The sequence below is a fragment of the Somniosus microcephalus genome, chromosome 15 (genome assembly GCF_052327205.1).
Source record: "Somniosus microcephalus isolate GS21.2 chromosome 15, FLI_Smic_1.0, whole genome shotgun sequence".
In the NCBI taxonomy this organism is placed as follows: Eukaryota; Metazoa; Chordata; class Chondrichthyes; order Squaliformes; family Somniosidae; genus Somniosus; species Somniosus microcephalus.
The window spans coordinates 118,528,325-118,545,370 of record NC_141001.1 but is presented as its reverse complement, the minus strand read 5'-3'; the positions used below and the strand labels follow the sequence as shown (position 1 = coordinate 118,545,370).

The 17,046-nt window shown below is 48.1% G+C and overlaps 1 protein-coding gene across 10 annotated transcripts in view; it reads right to left on the bottom strand.

Moving 5' to 3' along the window:
• The window catches only part of ppfibp2b (PPFIA binding protein 2b), a 474,628-nt gene that overhangs the window by 169,817 nt on the left and 287,765 nt on the right, over positions 1–17,046 (bottom strand). For all 10 annotated transcript variants that reach the window (XM_086008336.1, XM_086008341.1, XM_086008339.1 and 7 more), the window contains 2 exons: positions 8,012–8,098; positions 1,545–1,658 (listed from right to left, as the gene is read on the bottom strand). In XM_086008336.1, the coding sequence (XP_085864462.1) occupies positions 1,545–1,658; positions 8,012–8,098 (201 nt within the window). The remainder of the gene's footprint in view (positions 1–1,544; positions 1,659–8,011; positions 8,099–17,046) is intronic.

The following is a 17,046-nucleotide window of genomic DNA, read 5'->3' as shown; positions in this document are numbered from 1 at the left end:
GGCATTCATCTCACTGCTGTTTGTGGGATCTTGCTGTGCGCAGATTGGCTGTCGCATTTCCTACATTAGTGACTACACTTCAAAATAATTCAATGGTTGTGAAGCACCTGGGCCGTCATGGGGATGTGAATGGCACTATATATTATATATATATATTTTATATATATATCTTCATATTAAACATGCACTTTGTAAAACAAAACAAACATTCTACCTAAAGAGTCATGTTTAAACCACAATGTTCTGGTTTGTCTCCTGCTCCTCCCAGTACGGTTTCATTGCCAATTTCTCTACAAAAGTATTTCCCCCAAAATTTGAGAAGCTGTACGTTTCTGCTGAACTAAAGCCTCGTTAATTGTTCGTTTTCTTTTTTTTTTAGAAAAAACACATTTGGCTTGTTCACCAAGCCAGTGGAGCAGATTAACAAAGTTCCTCTGTGGGTAAAGCAACTTCCGTTTAATTTTTTTTATATAAAAGAGACCGAATCTTCAGGAAGAAAAGATTTATTAGCTCCCAGCGCACAGAGCTGCATTTTAGCACACAGTCAGCTCCATTTAAACCAGCACTTTCTGAAGGCATTGCAAGCAAGCAACACACACCCGTCAGCCAAATTACCTCAGCCCCGAGAGCGTTACGGAGAAACTTAGTTTTACTCCTCTTTAATTAAAAGGTCTTATTGCAGGGGAACAGGAGGAGGCCATTCAGCCCCTCGAGCCTGTTCCGCCATTCAATTAGGATCATGGCTGATCTGTGTCTTAACTCCATTTACCCGCTTTGGTTCCGTAACCTTTAATTACCTTGCCTAACAAAAATCTCAGCGTTGAAACTTTCAATTGACACCCCCCCCCCCCCCAGCCTCAACAGTTTTTTGGGGGGGAGAGTTCCAGATTTCCATAGAAACATAGAAGATAGGAGCAGGAGTAGGCCATTCGGCCCCTCGAGCCTGCTCCGCCATTCAATGCGATCGTGGCTGATCATCCAAATTCAGTACCCGGTCCCTGTCTTCTCCCCCTATCCCTTGATCCCTTTACCCTTAAGAAATATATCTAACTCCTTCTTGAATATAATTAATGAATTGGCCTCAACTGCCTTTGTGTGAAGAAGTGCTTCCTGACATCACCCCTGAACGGCCTGGCTCTAATTTTAAGGTTACGCCCCCCCACACCTCCCCCCCCCCCGCTTTGTTCTGGACTTCCCCCACCACAGGAAATAGTTTCTCTCTCTACCCTAATAACACCTTTAATCATCTTAAACACCTCAATTAGATCAACCACTTTAACTTCTACTCGAGGGAGTACAAGCCCAGTCTGTGCAGCCAGCCAATGCTTTGGAATATGCAAATGAGCCAATAATGCAAATTAAGGAATGGAAAGTAAAACAGTGCCTGGAGGTATTTTGTGCTTTTGGAAACAAAAACATTTGGTTTAACAGAGTTCAAATGAAATAACTTTGAATGAAAGAGTAAATTGTTCTGCCGGTGTGCAAGTTGAGTCCCGCTGACTGCACAGGGTCTCGTCCCCCCTCCCCTTCCAAGAGCCACTTGCCTGCTGCAGCATCTCTTCAGTTGAGTTGAGTTTCAATTGATGTTCCTCCAGACAAGCCTCCAGGTCCCTGATCTTCTCCCCTTGGGCTTCCACCTGATCTGTGAGAACGCTCACCTGCCATCACAGAGAGTGGAGAAAGAAAAATTCACACTCCATATATACGGAGAAAAAAGACTTGACCTCGACTGAATCAGGAAATAAACTGCTCTTAAACAACAGCACAGAACAGAAATGTCATCATGTTTTCTAGTCTGTAACGTTAAGGCAGCTTCGAATCTTGCTGATGAGTAATTATTTTGAACGTGTACAGACTGACTCAAGAGTAGATGAGGAAGTAGAATTGCTTTGGGTCTCAATTGGACCTACTAACTTACGTCCAACTCATTTGTAAAGATCTGTGCCTATTGCAGAGTCTTTTCGTAACCCTGTAGAGGAATGTGGAACAGGGCAGTGACTAGGTTTGTGTCCGATTCGCTGATAAGATTCGCTTTGGGTCTGACTCAGAACCAAACAAGCCATAACTTGAAAGAGGAATGCAAGTTAACAGCAAATACTCGCACCTCGATCCGCTGGCACTGTCCCAGCTGCACACCGTACAACAGTGCTAAAGGTTACAACACAAGCTTTTCTTTTTAAAAAATGTACCAGTTGATCGCAACGAGTGTTTGGTATTGGGAAACTCAAAGAAAGAAAGGCTTGCATTTATATAGCGCCTATCACAACCTCCGGCTGTCCCAAAGCGCTTTACAACCAATGAAGTCACTGTTTGCAGTGTAGTCACTGGTGTAATGTAGGAAACGTGGCAGCCAATTTGCGCACAGCAAGCTCTCACAAACAGCAACATGATAATTTGTTTTTAGTGATGTTAATTGAGGGATAAACATTGGCCAGGACACCAGGGATAACTCCCCTGCTCTTCTTTGAAATAGTGCTACAGGATCTTTTATGTCCACCCGAGAGGGCAGACGGGGCCTCGGTTTAACGTTTCATCCGAAAATCGGCACCTCTGACAGTGCAGCGCTCCCTCAGTACTGCACTGGGAGGGTCAGCCGAGATTTTTGTGCTCAAGTCTCTGGAGTGGGGCTTGAACCCACGACCTTCTGACTCAGAGGCAAGAGAGAGTGCAGCCCACTGAGTCATGGCTGACACATAAACATCACGTCTGCCCGTACTCCCTGTCAACTTTTTCTGTTATCAATCCCGTACCCACATTTGTCATGGTAACTGCCTATGATCTGGAATGCACCAAGAGCTGACACTCCCAGTGCAGTACTGAGGGAGTGCTGCACTGTCGGAGGTGCCGTCTTTCGGACGAGATGTTAAACCGAGGCCCCGTCTGCCCCCTCGGGTGGACGTAAAAGATCCCATGACCACTATTTCGAAGAAGAGCAGGGGAGTTCTCCCCGGTGTCCTGGGCCAATATTTATCCCTCAATCAACATCACAAAAACAGATGATCTGGCCATTATCACATTGCTGTTTGTGGGAGCTTGCTGTGCGCAAATTGGCTGCCGCATTTCCCACAGTACAACAGTGACTACACTTCAAAAGTACTTTATTGGCTGTAAGGCGCTTTAAGATGTCCTGAGGTGGTGAAAGGCGCTGTATAATTACAAGTCTTTCTTTTTTTTTAAATATATTATAGATAAATATTGGACTCAGGCCAATACCTTCTTGTTTTTTTTAAACGGAGGAACTTCCACTATTTGAGTGTGTCGGCTTTCAATCTGGAGTCCACCGATCCCAGGAGATCCGTAAGCTCAGGTTCCCATTCTGCGGTCATCAGCTTTCTGCCTTTATTATCTCACCAACACGTTGGCCTGGAGTTTCCGCTCGGTTGCGCTGGGGTTTTCCTCCGGCGCAAGTCGCCCGAAATCGGCCAAAGCTCGAGGAATTCCAAGCGCAAATTCCGTCCAGCCTAAACCGAGTTTCCGCGACCTTTTGCGCTGGTTTAAAAAAAATCGCGCTGGAAGCCGGGCCCCGCCCACAAAACTGGCCACGCCCCCCCCCGGTCGGATTAATCGCCACGGCGAGTTTCCGCGAATTGCGCCCATTTGCGCGCCCTCGAGGAGGCTCATGGAATTAAGCTGTTGTTTTAGGCCCAAGGACACTCAGAGGCACCTGTTAAAAGCTTTTGAATATAATTATTTTTAATTTACTAAGAAACTGACAACTATACCCCAAGATAACTAGTAAATGGATCCGTATAGTTTCTTTAAAGTCATTTCCAGTGATTTAAAATTGGGTTACTCACAGGGGGGTGGACTCGACACTCTGATTAAAAATGCTTACTTTTTGTGAATAACCCATTTTCAGCCGTATTGATCAAACTGCACCAGGTTGCTGCTCTTAAACACATCAAGGAATATTTGTTAGAGTGAATATTTAAAAATTCACAGCAGATTTTGCATGCGGAGATATGCAAATGAGTTGGAGCGGTGTCCAACAGTATCTTTCGGAGGCTGGGTCAAGAGACCGACAGTAGTTGGTCAATATTAGCGGGGAGTCCCGCGCGCTCTGTCCGAATAAATGCTGGCATTGGTGTGGTGATAACCAGCGGCTTTTATTTCAAGAGTCTTACATAGATACATAGATACATAGAAGATAGGAGCAGGAGTAGGCCATTCGGCCCTTCGTGCCTGCTCCGCCATTCGATGAGATCATGGCTGATCCTTTAATTCAGTATCCCGTCCCCGCCTTCTCTCCGTAACCCTTAACCCCTTTTGCCCGTAGAAATATATCTAATTCCCTCTTAAATATATTTAATGAGCTGGCGTACACTGCCCTCTGTGGCAATGAGTTCCACAGGTTCACCACTCTCTGAGTGAAGAAATTCCCCCTCATCTCTGTCCTAAATGGTTTAGCCCTTATCCTTAAATTATGTCCTCTAGTTCTGTTCTCACCCGCCAAGGGAAACATTCCTTCTGCATCCAGTCTGTCTAGACCTGTCAGAATTTTATACACTTCTATGAGGTCCCCTCTCAATCTTCTAAACTCCAGTGTGTACATCCCTAAACTACATAGTCTCTCCTCATAGGTCATTCCCGCCATTCCTGGTATCAGCCTGGTGAATCGCCGCTGCACCCCCTCCATGGCAAGAACATCCTTCCTCAGATGAGGCGACCAAAACTGTACACAGTACTCGAGGTGTGGTCTCACCAGTGCCCTGTACAGCTGCAGCAAGGTATCCCTGTTCCTGTATTCTAACCCTTTTGCTATGAAGGCCAGCATACCGTTTGCCTTCTTGACCGCCTGTTGCACCTGCATGCTCGCCTTCAGTGACTGGTGTACAAGAACACCCAGGTCTCTCTGTACTTCCCCCTCTCCCAATCTATTGCCATTTAAATAATAATTTGCCCTCCCGTTCCTGCACCCAAGGTGGATAACTTCGCACTTGTCCACATTATAGTGCATCTGCCATTTATCCGCCCAATCGCCCAGTCTGTCCAAATCGCTCTGGAGCTTCCTGGTCTCTTCCTCTGAGCCCACCCCCCCTCCTAGTTTAGTGTCGTCTGCAAATTTGGAAATGCTGCATCCGACTCCCTGATCCAGGTCATTAATGTAAATTGTGAACAGCTGGGGGCCCAGGACAGATCCCTGTGGTACCCCACTTGTTACTGCCTGCCATTCAGAAAATGAGCCGTTTATTCCAACTCTCTGTTTTCTATCTGACAGCCAGTTCCCTATCCACGCCAAAACTTTCCCCTTTATCCCATGAGCCTCAATTTTCCATGCTAATCTTTTATGTGGGACCTTATCGAAGGCCTTTTGGAAGTCCAGGTACACCACATCTACTGGCTCTCCCCCATCTATTCTACCAGTTACTCCCTCAAAAAATTCCAATAGATTAGTCAAGCACGATTTACCCTTTGTAAATCCATGTTGACTCTGTCCTATCCTGTCCCCATTTGCTAAGTGCTCCGCTATTTCATCCTTAATGATGGACTCCAGCATTTTGCCCACAACTGATGTAAGGCTTACAGGTCTGTAATTACCTGCTTTTTCCCTACCCCCCTTTTTGAATAGTGGGGTAACGTTAGCTACCCTCCAATCCATCGGCACTGTTCCCGAGTCTAATGAATTCTGAAAAATCATCCTTAGTGCATCCGCTATCTCTAGGGCCACCTCCTTCAGTACCCTAGGATGCATGTTATCAGGCCCTGGGGATTTGTCCACCTTCAATCCCTTTAGCTTCCTTAACACCATATCCTTAGAGATATTGATTTGCGTCAGTTCCTCCTTTGCCAATGTCCCTATTTTTCCCGATATCCCAGGGAGGTTTTTTGTGTCTTCCTTCGTAAAGACTGACCCAAAGTATGCATTTAGTTGATCTGCCATTTCCTTATTTCCCATTATATATTCCCCCGTATCTGACTGCAATGGACCAACTTTGGTTTTCACCAGTCTTTTCCTTTTGATATACTTATAAAAGCTTTTGGAGTTAGTTTTTATATTTTCCGCCAGCTTGTTTTCGTAAGCTATTTTGCCCCTCTTGATTATGCCCTTTGCCCTCCTTTGCTCTATCTTAAACTGTTCCCAATCTTCCGCTCTGGCGCTTTTTTTGGCTATTTTATACGCCCTATCTTTGGATTTTATGCTGTCTCTAATTTCCCCTGTTATCCACGGTTGAGTCACCTTTTTAGATTTCCTTTTATGCCAGAGAATACCAAAGTAACACGTTGGGAGTGTAATTGCCGCCATGCGCTTGCTCCCGTGAGGGGGCCAGCTCGTGTTCATTTAACAATATGCACGTACCAGACATCATACCGTACGCAGAGAACATTCAGGGAGGCAGCGAGCAAAGCACGAGTTGTCCCCCCAACATGTGCAGCACGACTGGAGCGGCAATGAGGGAGGCCATTCGGCCCGTCCAGCCCACCCGCTCCATAGAAACCTGCGATGCCTCTCATTGCAGCATCTGCCTGCCTCCTGAATAAGTCCACACAGAGTTGTTGCCTCATGTTCTAGCCTACCCTACCCAGAGACCAGCCCAGGTATTGATCGTGCTGTGCGAAGGGCTCTCCGACATCAGACTGATATCAGGGCATGCTCGCAAAACATACTGCTCTCTTGCATTACCATTCAGAAGAAAGCATTAGCAAAATGAATACTGCCTTGGAGGGGGTGAGACCACACCTGGGGTACTGTGCACAGTTTTGGTCTCCTTATCTGAGAAAGGACATACTTGCCTTCGAGGTGGTGCAACAAAGGTTCACTAGATTGATTCCTGGGACAAGAGGGCTGTCCTCTGAGGAGAGATTGAGTAGATTGGGCCTATAGTTTAGAAGAACAAGAGGTGATCTCATTGAAACATATAAAATTCTTAGAGGGATTGACAGGGTAGATGCTGAGAGGTTGTTTCCCCCTGGCTGGAGAGTCTAGAACTAGGGGTCACAGTCTCAGGATAAGGGGTCGGCCATTTAGGACTGAGATGAGGAGGAATTTCTTCACTCAGATGGTTGTGAATCTTTGGAATTCTCTGCCCCAGAGGGCTGTGGATGCTGAGTCGTTGAGTATATTCAAGGCTGAGTCGATCGATTTTTGGACTCTAGGGGAATCAAGGGATATGGAGATCGGGCGGGGAATCAAGGAATATGGGGATCGGGCGGGAAAATGTAGTTAATGTAGAAGTTCAGCCATGATCTTATTGAGTCAGCTTGAGGGGCCATATGGCCTCCCCCTGCTCCTATTTCTTATGCTGTTATGAAACTAAAATCAGTGAAGGTGCAAAACAGATGCTTGGTACGTACACACGGCCTCATAGCAACATAGGAACAGGAGGAGGCCATTCAGCCCCTCGAGCCTGTTCCGCCATTCAATTGGATCATGGCTGATCTGCGACCTAACCCCAACCAGCCACCTCGGTTCAGTACATCATTTAAACTTCGGCCAAAGTTCCATTGGCCCAAACGACATGATGTTTACAAGGATGATACCAGAAATGCGAGGGTATACCTATCAGGAAAGGATGAACAGGCTGGGTCTCTTTTCTCTTGAAAAGAGAAGGCTGAAGGGTGACCTAATAGAGGTCTTTAAAATTTATGAAAGGTTTTGATAGTGGATAGAGAGAGAATGTTTCCACTTGTGGGGAAGAGCATAACTAGAGGCCATCAATATAAGATAGTCACCAAGAAATCCAATAGGGAATTCAGAAGAAACTTCTTTACCCAGAGAGTGGTGAGAATGTGGAACTCGCTACCACAGGGAGTGGTTGAGGCGAATAGTACAGATACATTTAAGGGGAGGCTAGATAAGCATATGAGGGAGCAGGGAATAGAGGGTTAGGTTGATCGAGTTAGATGAGGAAAGACGGGAGGAGGTTCGAGTGGAGCATAAACGCCGGCATGGACTGGTTGGGCCGAATGGCCTGTTTCTGTGCCGTATACCCTACGTAATGCTGTCTGCATGCCTTTGGGATGATGTGGATTTGGGCACTTGTGCGTAAGGTATGGCCGAGAAAGCACTGACCTGCAGCACCAGGCACTCCCTGTCGCTCTCCAACCGTGTCAGTCGCTCCTGGCAGGTTTCATTATTCACAGCCGCACGATGATTGCCCTGAATATCAAAGAAAAATAAAATAATCAAGCTTGTTAAAACCCCGCACGCAATGTCTTGAATATGCGCTTATTTCTGTAGGTGTCGCACTGCAAACAACACTGACAATGTTATTAGAGTTTCGATGCCCTGAATGGCCTCCTCCTGTGATGTATCATTCTATGATTTATTCAATCATTTAAGTGACCCATTATGCAAAACCCCTGTCTACCTCAATACAGATCCTGTTGCTTAACTCAAACCCCACACTGCAGTCATAGAGTCATAACAGCACAGAAGGAGGCCATTCGGCCCATCGAGTCTGTGCCGGCTCTCATCCAGTCAGTCCCATTCCCCCGCTCCATCCCCGTAGCCCTGCAAGTTTATTTCCCTCAAGTGCCTATCCAGCCTCCCCTTGAAAACATTGAGTGTCTCTGCTTCCACCACTTCCGTCAGCAGCGAGTTCCAGGTCCTCACCACTCGCTGCATAAAAAAGCTTTTCCTCACGTCCCCCCTGTATCTCTTGCCCAAAACCTTACATCTGTGTCCCCTAGTCCTTGTCCCATCAACTAGTGGGAACAGCCTTTCCCCGTCTAGCCTATCCAAAGTGTGGTGACACAAGAGAGTTAATACGGCAATAGATTGGGAGAAGGGGAAGAGCAACAAGACCTGGGTGTCCTTGTGCACCAGTCGCTGAAGGTAAGCATGCAGGTGCAGCAGGCGGTTAAGAAGGCAAATGGCATGTTGGCCTTCGTAGCGAGAGGGTTCGAGTACAGGAACAAGGATGTCTTGCTGCAGTTGTACAGGGCCTTGGTGAGACCACATCTTGAGTATTGTGTGCAGATTTGGTCGCCTTATCTGAGGAAGGATGTTCTTGCCATGGAGGGAGTGCAGCGAAGATTCACCAGGCTGATACCTGGGATGGCCGGAATGACGTATGAGGAGAGATTGGGTCGATTGGGCTTATATTCGCTGGAGTTTAGAAGAATGCGAGGGGATCTCATTGAAACTTATAAAATTCTAACAGGACTAGACAGACTAGATGCAGGAAGGATGTTCCCGATGGTCAGGGAGCCCAGAACCAGGGGTCACAGTCTAAGGATAAGGGGTAAGCCAGTTAGGACAGAGATGAGGAGGAATTTCTTCACCCAGAGAGTGGTGAACCTGTGAATTCTGTACCACAGAAGGCAGTTGAGGCCAATTCATTAAATATATTCAAGAAGGAGTTGGATATTTTTCTTAAGGCTAAAGGGATCAAGGGATATGGGGAGAAAGCAGAGACAGGGTACTGAATTTGGATGATCAGCTATGATCTCACTGAATGGTGGAGCAGGCTCAAGGGGCCGAATGGCCTACTCCTGCTCCTATCTTCTATGTTTCTATGTTTAATACCTGTTGCAAGTCTTTAATGTAAAACCATAAAGCTTCGATCGGCCTGTACCCAAAGGGAGGACCCCACCATCCTGTACCAAGAGATGTCAGCTTGGGCATTGGTTCAAGTCCCACTCCAGAGACTTGAACACATAAACCAGGCCGACACTCCCAGTGCAGTACTGAGGGAGTGCTGCACTGTCGGAGGTGCCGTCTTTCGGGTGAGCCGTTAAACCGAGGCCTCGTCTGCTCTCTTGTAAAAGGTGGACGTAAAAGATCCCACGGCCACTATTTTGAGGAAGAGCAGGGGAGTTCTCCCCGGTGTACTGGCCAATATTTATCCCTCAACCAAACACCGCTAAAGCAGATTGGGGGGGAGAAATTTATTATCGCCCATGAATGAGCACTAACTTCTGAAAAGTTTGAGATTTAGCACCAGGCGCTAATGAATCTCGCTGTACGCTAAATTAAAGTGTTAACACTCAAAAAAAGGACTGGAGCGCTAAATCAAGCGCTAATGACCTAGCTCAGTGGCGTTAGACTCAAAGCGCTAAGCAATTTCAGGTGCAGTCTAATCGCTAGTCATCATTACCACAGGCTCTTTCCAGTTCTTAAGGGGGAGGTTCATTGATGCTGCAGAATCTCATTCTCAGCATTGCTGGTTCTGCTGCTGTCTCAGCAAGCAGCAGAAGGAACCAGACCACTGAAGGAGGTATCATTATGGCAGATGAATGGCCCAAGGAGAGAGCTCGCAGATTCTGTGACCAAGCATTGGGGGCCTTGGTCCTCGCTGTGGAGAGACAGAGAGCGATGCTCTACCCAGCAAGAGGCAGAACACCCTCATCATAAATCTTCCACGCCATGTGAAGGGAAGTAGCCCAGCAGGTCTCGGGCAGCACTGTGGTCCCCAGGAATCCCACACAGTGCAGGAAGAAATTTAACCACCTCACTCAGGTGGTCAGGGTGAGAGAATGCCTCAACAAATGCTACATACCACCATCTGAACCTCAGTCTGCACACACTGCCCAAAGCACCACACCCCCAGCACTCACCCACCAACAATCTCTACCTACCAACACTCACACACACATCTCACACCTTGCACACAATGACAGCTATTCAACTATGCCAGGCACATCACCCAAACACATTGCTCCACACTCACTTACACATTTTCCTTTCTCTTGCAGGCCAAGGTGGCTCACAACAGGAGGGAGCAGGAGCGCACAGGCGGGGAACAACCTGACACCCAACCACTGTCTGCGCTGGAGGATAAAGTGCTGCAAATCATCAGGCGCCAGGTGGTGGGCGCCGTGGCCACCGGCGACATTGACCCTCTTGGGGACAGCAACAGTATGTTCATCCCTACTCCTTCTTCTCACATCCCACTTCCCCCTCACCCCACAAGCCTTTTCCACTTTCCAGCTAATCATGCTGTTTGCGTGTATTTCTCCCTTCCTGCCTCCCCCCACTCACCTTAACCCGACTCTTGTGCCTTTATGCTTTCAGATAATGAGCAAGCACCTGAGCAGCCTATCCCTGAGGGCACCGTAGAGAGCGAGGCGGGAGGAGGAAGAACACACCACGTCACTGCATGTCTCACCCGCAGGCACCAGCTCAGATACTGGCACTACGCGTTCTTTAGAGGCTAGTATAGCAGCTGGATCTGCACAGGGTGATGCACCGGGGACAAGCGGGCTGCAGCAAGGCCATGGGGAAAGGGTAGCTCGGGGGCCAGCTCCCCGGAGGGCAAGTTCACGCGCAAGTTCTGCTGCACAGGACTCAGATGAGGACCTCGATGGGGAGGCCTTTAGAAGAAGGGTGATGGGCATGCACACGGAGATGATAGGTGCAATGGCAAGGGTGCCCAAGAGCCTCTCAGCAATGGTAAGGAGCCTGGAGGAGTCCGCCTCCAACACTGCAAAAGGCTCTGCGCACACCATGGAGCCCATCATTTCTAGTCTGCAAATGTTGGTGGACTCCCAGAGAGACTGTGGCGACCCAGAACTCATGCCGCGTGTGATGGGCGATCTGGCAGCACAGGCAGAAGTTATGCCATGTCTTAGTGTTGTAATGCAGTCTATGCTTGGTGCCATCGATTCTCAGACTGCTCTCATGCAGTCTCAGTCCACCGGAGCTTTCACGGTGTCGCAGCAGGCCCGCAATCTGTGCTCCAGCAGATTGGTAGTGATGCTGAGGTGCTGCCCCGGGGGAGGGCAGTGGGTCAGTGGAGCAGGAAGCTGCTGTCCTCTCTTAGGATGACAGCATTCCTACTCCCACCACTGCCACTCCGCCATTGCCCTTGTTGCTGCCTATCACGCAGCCAGCCCAGACTGCTGCTGCTCATGCTGAGGTGGTGCAGTCTACAGCTGGGCAGCACGGTGGCATAGTGGTTAGCACTGTTGCCTCACAGCGCCAGGGACCTGGGTTCGAATCCGGCCTCGGGTGACTGTCTGTGTGGAGTTTGCACATTCTCCCCGTGTTTGCGTGGGTTTTCTCCGGGTGCTCCGGTTTCCTCCCACAGTCCAAAGATGTGCGGGTTAGGTTGATTGGCTATGATAAATTGACCCTTAGTGTTAGGGGGATTAAATACGTGGGGTTACGGGGATAGGGTGGGATATGTGTTGGTGTAGGGGTTACGGGGATCGGGTGGGATATGTGTCGGTGCAGGCTCGATGGGCCAAAATGGCCTCTATCTGCACTGTGGGGTTTCTGTGATTCCTCCAGGCCCAGAGCTGGTCGAGGGCGTCCTGCAAGGCCATCTGAAGTCTCCCGCACGGACATCCAGCAGCCTTCCACCCACCGTGTGTAATGATCAGTAACCTGTCATTCTGGAATGGTACACTAGGTGGTGCTGTATGTATATAAGAATGGGCTACCCATGATGCACTAGGCTACCCACAAAGCAGCAGTCAAGATGGAGGCCTCTACAGATGCTGTACCTAGTCCACATGTGCTCAATAAAGTGTCTAGCAAAAGCTAGCTGTTCTTAATAAAAATGACTAGTTATTAATGAACATAACACCGTGCTGCAGCCACTGGGCCAACACTTTGTAGGAGCACTAGAGCAGGCAAAGGCACAGTAACGAGAGGCACTAAGAGACTGCACAAGGGTGAATAGCCAATATTGTTGTTGTAAATATGTATTCACTGATTATTGATAAATTTATTAATTGGCTTTGGATGATTTTGTTGTGTCTCTCATTTCAGCTTTGTGCTGTGATAGGGCCTGTGACAGGGATGGAACGATGGGGATGTTGTGAGCAATGGGGATCTGGGGTTTAATTTATTGAAACTGCAGTCTGATGAGGTGGTCATGGACCGCCCTTCCAGAAAGCCGATTGAGTGGCTGCCTCCTTCCTCGCTCCTGATCCTCCTCCTCGCTCCTGTTCCTCCTCCTGAGGTGGCCCCGCAATCCCTGCTGGCAAGGGCTGGGCCCTCATGACGGCCAAGTTGTGGAGCAGGCAGCACACCATGACGATAAGTGACACCCACTCCAGCGAGTACTGGAGGGCTCCTCCCGAGTGGTCAAGGCAGCGGAACCGTTGCTTGTGCACCCCGATGGTCTGCTCGATGATGTTCCTGGTGGCAGCATGGCTCATTATAGGAGTGCTGGGCAGGAGTGCTGGGGTTGCGGAGGGGAGTCATGAGCCAGGTGGAGAGCGGATAGCCCTTGTCTCCCAGCAGCCAGCTGCGAGCTTCATGTGGCGGCTGGAAGAGTGCTGGCACACCGGTCTGGCGCAGGATGAAGGCATCGTGCCTACTACCAGGATAGCGGGCATTCACATTGAGGATTCGTTGTCTGTGGTCGCACACCAACTGGACATTAAGTGAGTGGTAGCCTTTGCAGTTATGGAAGATCTCAGGATTGTTATGAGGTGCCCGCAAAGCCACTTGGTGCAGTCAATGACGCCCTGCACCATGGGGAAGCCCGCTATCCTGGCAAAGCCACATGCACACTCCTCCTGCTTCTCTCTGGTGATGGGGAAAGAAATGTAGTCCCTTCTCCTACTGTAGAGAGCCTCTGTGACCTCCCGGATGCAGCGATGGACGGCGAACTGCAAGATGTTCGCTATATCTCCTGTTGCAGACTGGAAGGAACTGCTGCCATAGAAATTGAGGGCGACGGTGACCTTGACTGCCACTGAGAGAGCCGTGGTCGCCCTGATCTGAGGCACAAGGTCTGGTTGCAGGAAGTGGCAGAGTTCTGTGACCACCTCCTTGCTGAAGCAGAGCCTTCCATGACACTGCTCCTCGCTAAATTGGAGGTAGGAGAAGTGCTCTCAGAATACCCTCAGAGGGTAAGGCCTCCTGTTGAGAGCCCTGATGGCCCTCCTCCTCCCTCTGGCCACATGTTCTAATCTTTCTCGCTGCCTGCGCTCCCTCCGCAGTAGATCCTGGAGGGTGAGGTCGACTGCCAGTACAGCCCCCATTAATGTAACGATGTGTAGCACTTTGATTGCTGTGAGAATAAATGTAACTAATTTTTAGTAGCCACAACACTCCTGATACTAAAGAACCTTCAAATGACTGAATTAAACTCTTGCACAATCGCAAACTGACGAGGAAGCAGTGAAACAGCTCTAGCTTGACAGCTGCGACTGATCACTTTAAATATCGCCCCTGGAGCCACCATCCGACTGCTTCACGCCTCCTCTTCCTGTCGCTGTTGGGGCGAGGTGCTAAGGCAGGGGGCGATAATTAATTTGGCAGATTGGGCGCTGAGTGACTGTTGCACGCTCACTGATGTCACGAGCTGCCTGGCGCTAAAGCCCTAGGCACTAACTGATAGCGCTGCCCCTAAGGGGTGACTGGATTTGCCGTGCGGCGCTGGATTCGCCTCGCCCCGGCGCTACTTCATCAGCGGCCCATTAGCGCCCCCGCACCGGGAGGCACTAACCAACTGAATTTCTCCCCAATAATCTGGTCATTATGAGATTGCTGTGCGCAAATTGGCTGCCGCATTTCCTACATTACAACAGTGACTACACTTCAAAAGTACTTCACTGGCTGTGAAATGCTTTGGGACGTCCTGAGGTGGTGAGAGGCGCTGTATTATAGGATCCCATCGACTCTACCAAGAAGGAGGAGGCGATTCAGCCCTTCGATCCTGTTCTGCCATTCAATTAGGTCACGCCTCATCTGTATCTCAACTCTATTTTCCCACCTTTGCTCCACATCTCTTAATACCCTTACCCAACAAAAATCTACTTATCTCAGTCTTGAAAGCGCCAACTGTCCCCCCAGCAATTGGAGGAGAGAGATCTAGATTTCCACAACCCTTAGTCTGACAAAGTGTTTCCTGATTTCATTCCTGAACGGCCTGGCTCTAATTTTTAGATTATGTCCCCTTGTTCTGGACTCCCCCAATCCAAAATCAGCACCAGCTTTGCCTTCCAATGTGCTCAGAGGCCAAAGGATGTTCTTCATCTTACACTCTCGCACTCCTGTGATTAATTAGTGCAAACTGTATCAGAAGTTGGACTGGGGTCTGCAGTAAACTCAAACCAGCTCTAAACTTCAGTCATGCCTGAGGCAGTGAAGCAGGAGATTCAGATCAGGCTAATATTTAAACTTCCTGCAGCGCTGTCACAGTTCGGAAACTCAATCTGCGCACACGCACGATGGTTAATCCCTTTGTAGCAATTAACCCCAGGCAGTTCACCCAACAGAGTCCAGCCCAAGAGAAACTGTTTCCAGTTATCATCAACTTGACCCCTCTGCATGTGAACTCAAGGTGCATGAAGCACAAATACAAATGGAGCATTGTCAACTTATCAATACAATACAATACAATACAAATCGCTTTATTGGCATGATAAGGTACATCTTATGTTGCCAAAGCATCAAAATACATTTATGGTTGAACACATAAACGCGGTTCCATTCATACAGTGTATAAACAGGTATATCCCCGAGTTTATAAATTTATTTTCGCCTTGTTTATATATACTCTTGTCTTAGTTTACTGGTTGTCCCTCTGTTCATGGCAAGCTGTAACATAGTGTGCCGCCAGTGTTACACAGCTTCTCTCCTCCCCCAGTAGGAATGGGAGTTTTTGGTTGTCAGTCAGATTTCTGAATTCAGGGCATATTTGTGAGAACTTTTGATAGAAATTCTCTCTGATGCCCTGATATTTTCCACAGGCTGTGAGGAAGTGCATCTCTGTCTCAACTACTCCCTGACTGCAGTGAGAGCATATCCTGTCTTCTCTTGGCAGCCTGGTCTGCCTTTTTCGATCGCTAGGCTATGTTCGCTAAGTCTGTACCTTGTCAAGGTTCTTCTCAGTTTGTTATCCTTTACCATGGTCAGGTAATCAGCTATGTTGTATTGTCTGTTTAGGGCCAAGTAGCAATTGAGTTTGCTTTGGGTTTTTGTTGTTTCTGCCCAATATGACAGATATTTTTCCTTTTGCTTAGCGACGATTGTGTTGGGTCGAATTCTTTGTGTTACCCTGTCACTGTCCTGGGACTGGTTATTGTTAGTATTGCTATTAGTTACTTTATTGAGTCCCAGGACTAGTTGACTGAGGGTATTCTTCTTTATGGTCAGCTCTTGGCATTTCAGGGCATCATAGTGATAGCATTGGGGGTTGCTCATTTGTAGGTGATTCCAAAATTTGGTGGCTCTTTTTTGGATAGTGATTATTAATGGGTATTGGCCTAGTTCCGCCCTGCATGCGTTGTTTACTGTTTTCCTTTGAGTCCGGAGGATACTTTTACAGAATTCCGCATGTAGGATCTCAATTGGGTGTTTGTCTCATTTTGCAAAATCTTGTTGTGTTAGTGGTCCCCAGACCTCACTGCCATAGAGTGCAATTGGTTCAATTACTGATTTGAAAATTTTGAGCCAAATGCTAATTGGGATTTCTATTTGGATTGATTTTTTGATGGCATAGAAAGCCCTTCTTGCTTTCTCTTTCAGTTCATTCACAGCCAGTTTGAAGTTTCCCGTAGAACTGATTTTTAAGCCCAAGTATGTGTAGTGAGTGGTTTGTTCAATTTTGGTTGTTCCTACTGTGAAATTTATTGTGGGTCCATGTTGTTTGGATCTTTGCTGGAACACAAGGACTTTGGTTTTTTGGGGATTTATTGTCAGGGCCCAAGTCTGGCAGTACGACTCCAGCAAAACCCACCTTCACAGGTCAAGATTTCCACACAGTGCTCCAAATCTGTAGTCATCCCAGAGGGAACTCTTTTTGCATTCATTCCACTCCTAGCTTACAGGCAGTTATGCAGTTGTCTGAGGTGATAAAGACACCAACAAGGGTTGTATAGGACTAACGACTGATACAACACTTTTCAAAACTTTTGGTGGGGGTGGGGCCACTGTCTGACACACTCCTGGGAACCCCCTTCCCGAAGACCCCCTGGCAATACTGGAGTATTCCCAGGGATCCCCTGAAATACTGGCCAAGTCCTGGGAACCTCGTGCAAATCCTGGAGCATTTCTGGGAGCCCCAGAAAATACTGGCCCACTCCCAATACCCCTTTAATGATGCACTCACAACACCCCTACAATTATTGACGGACTCACAATGCCCCTACAATTATTGACACACTCAATACCCCTACAATTATTGACGGACTCACAATACC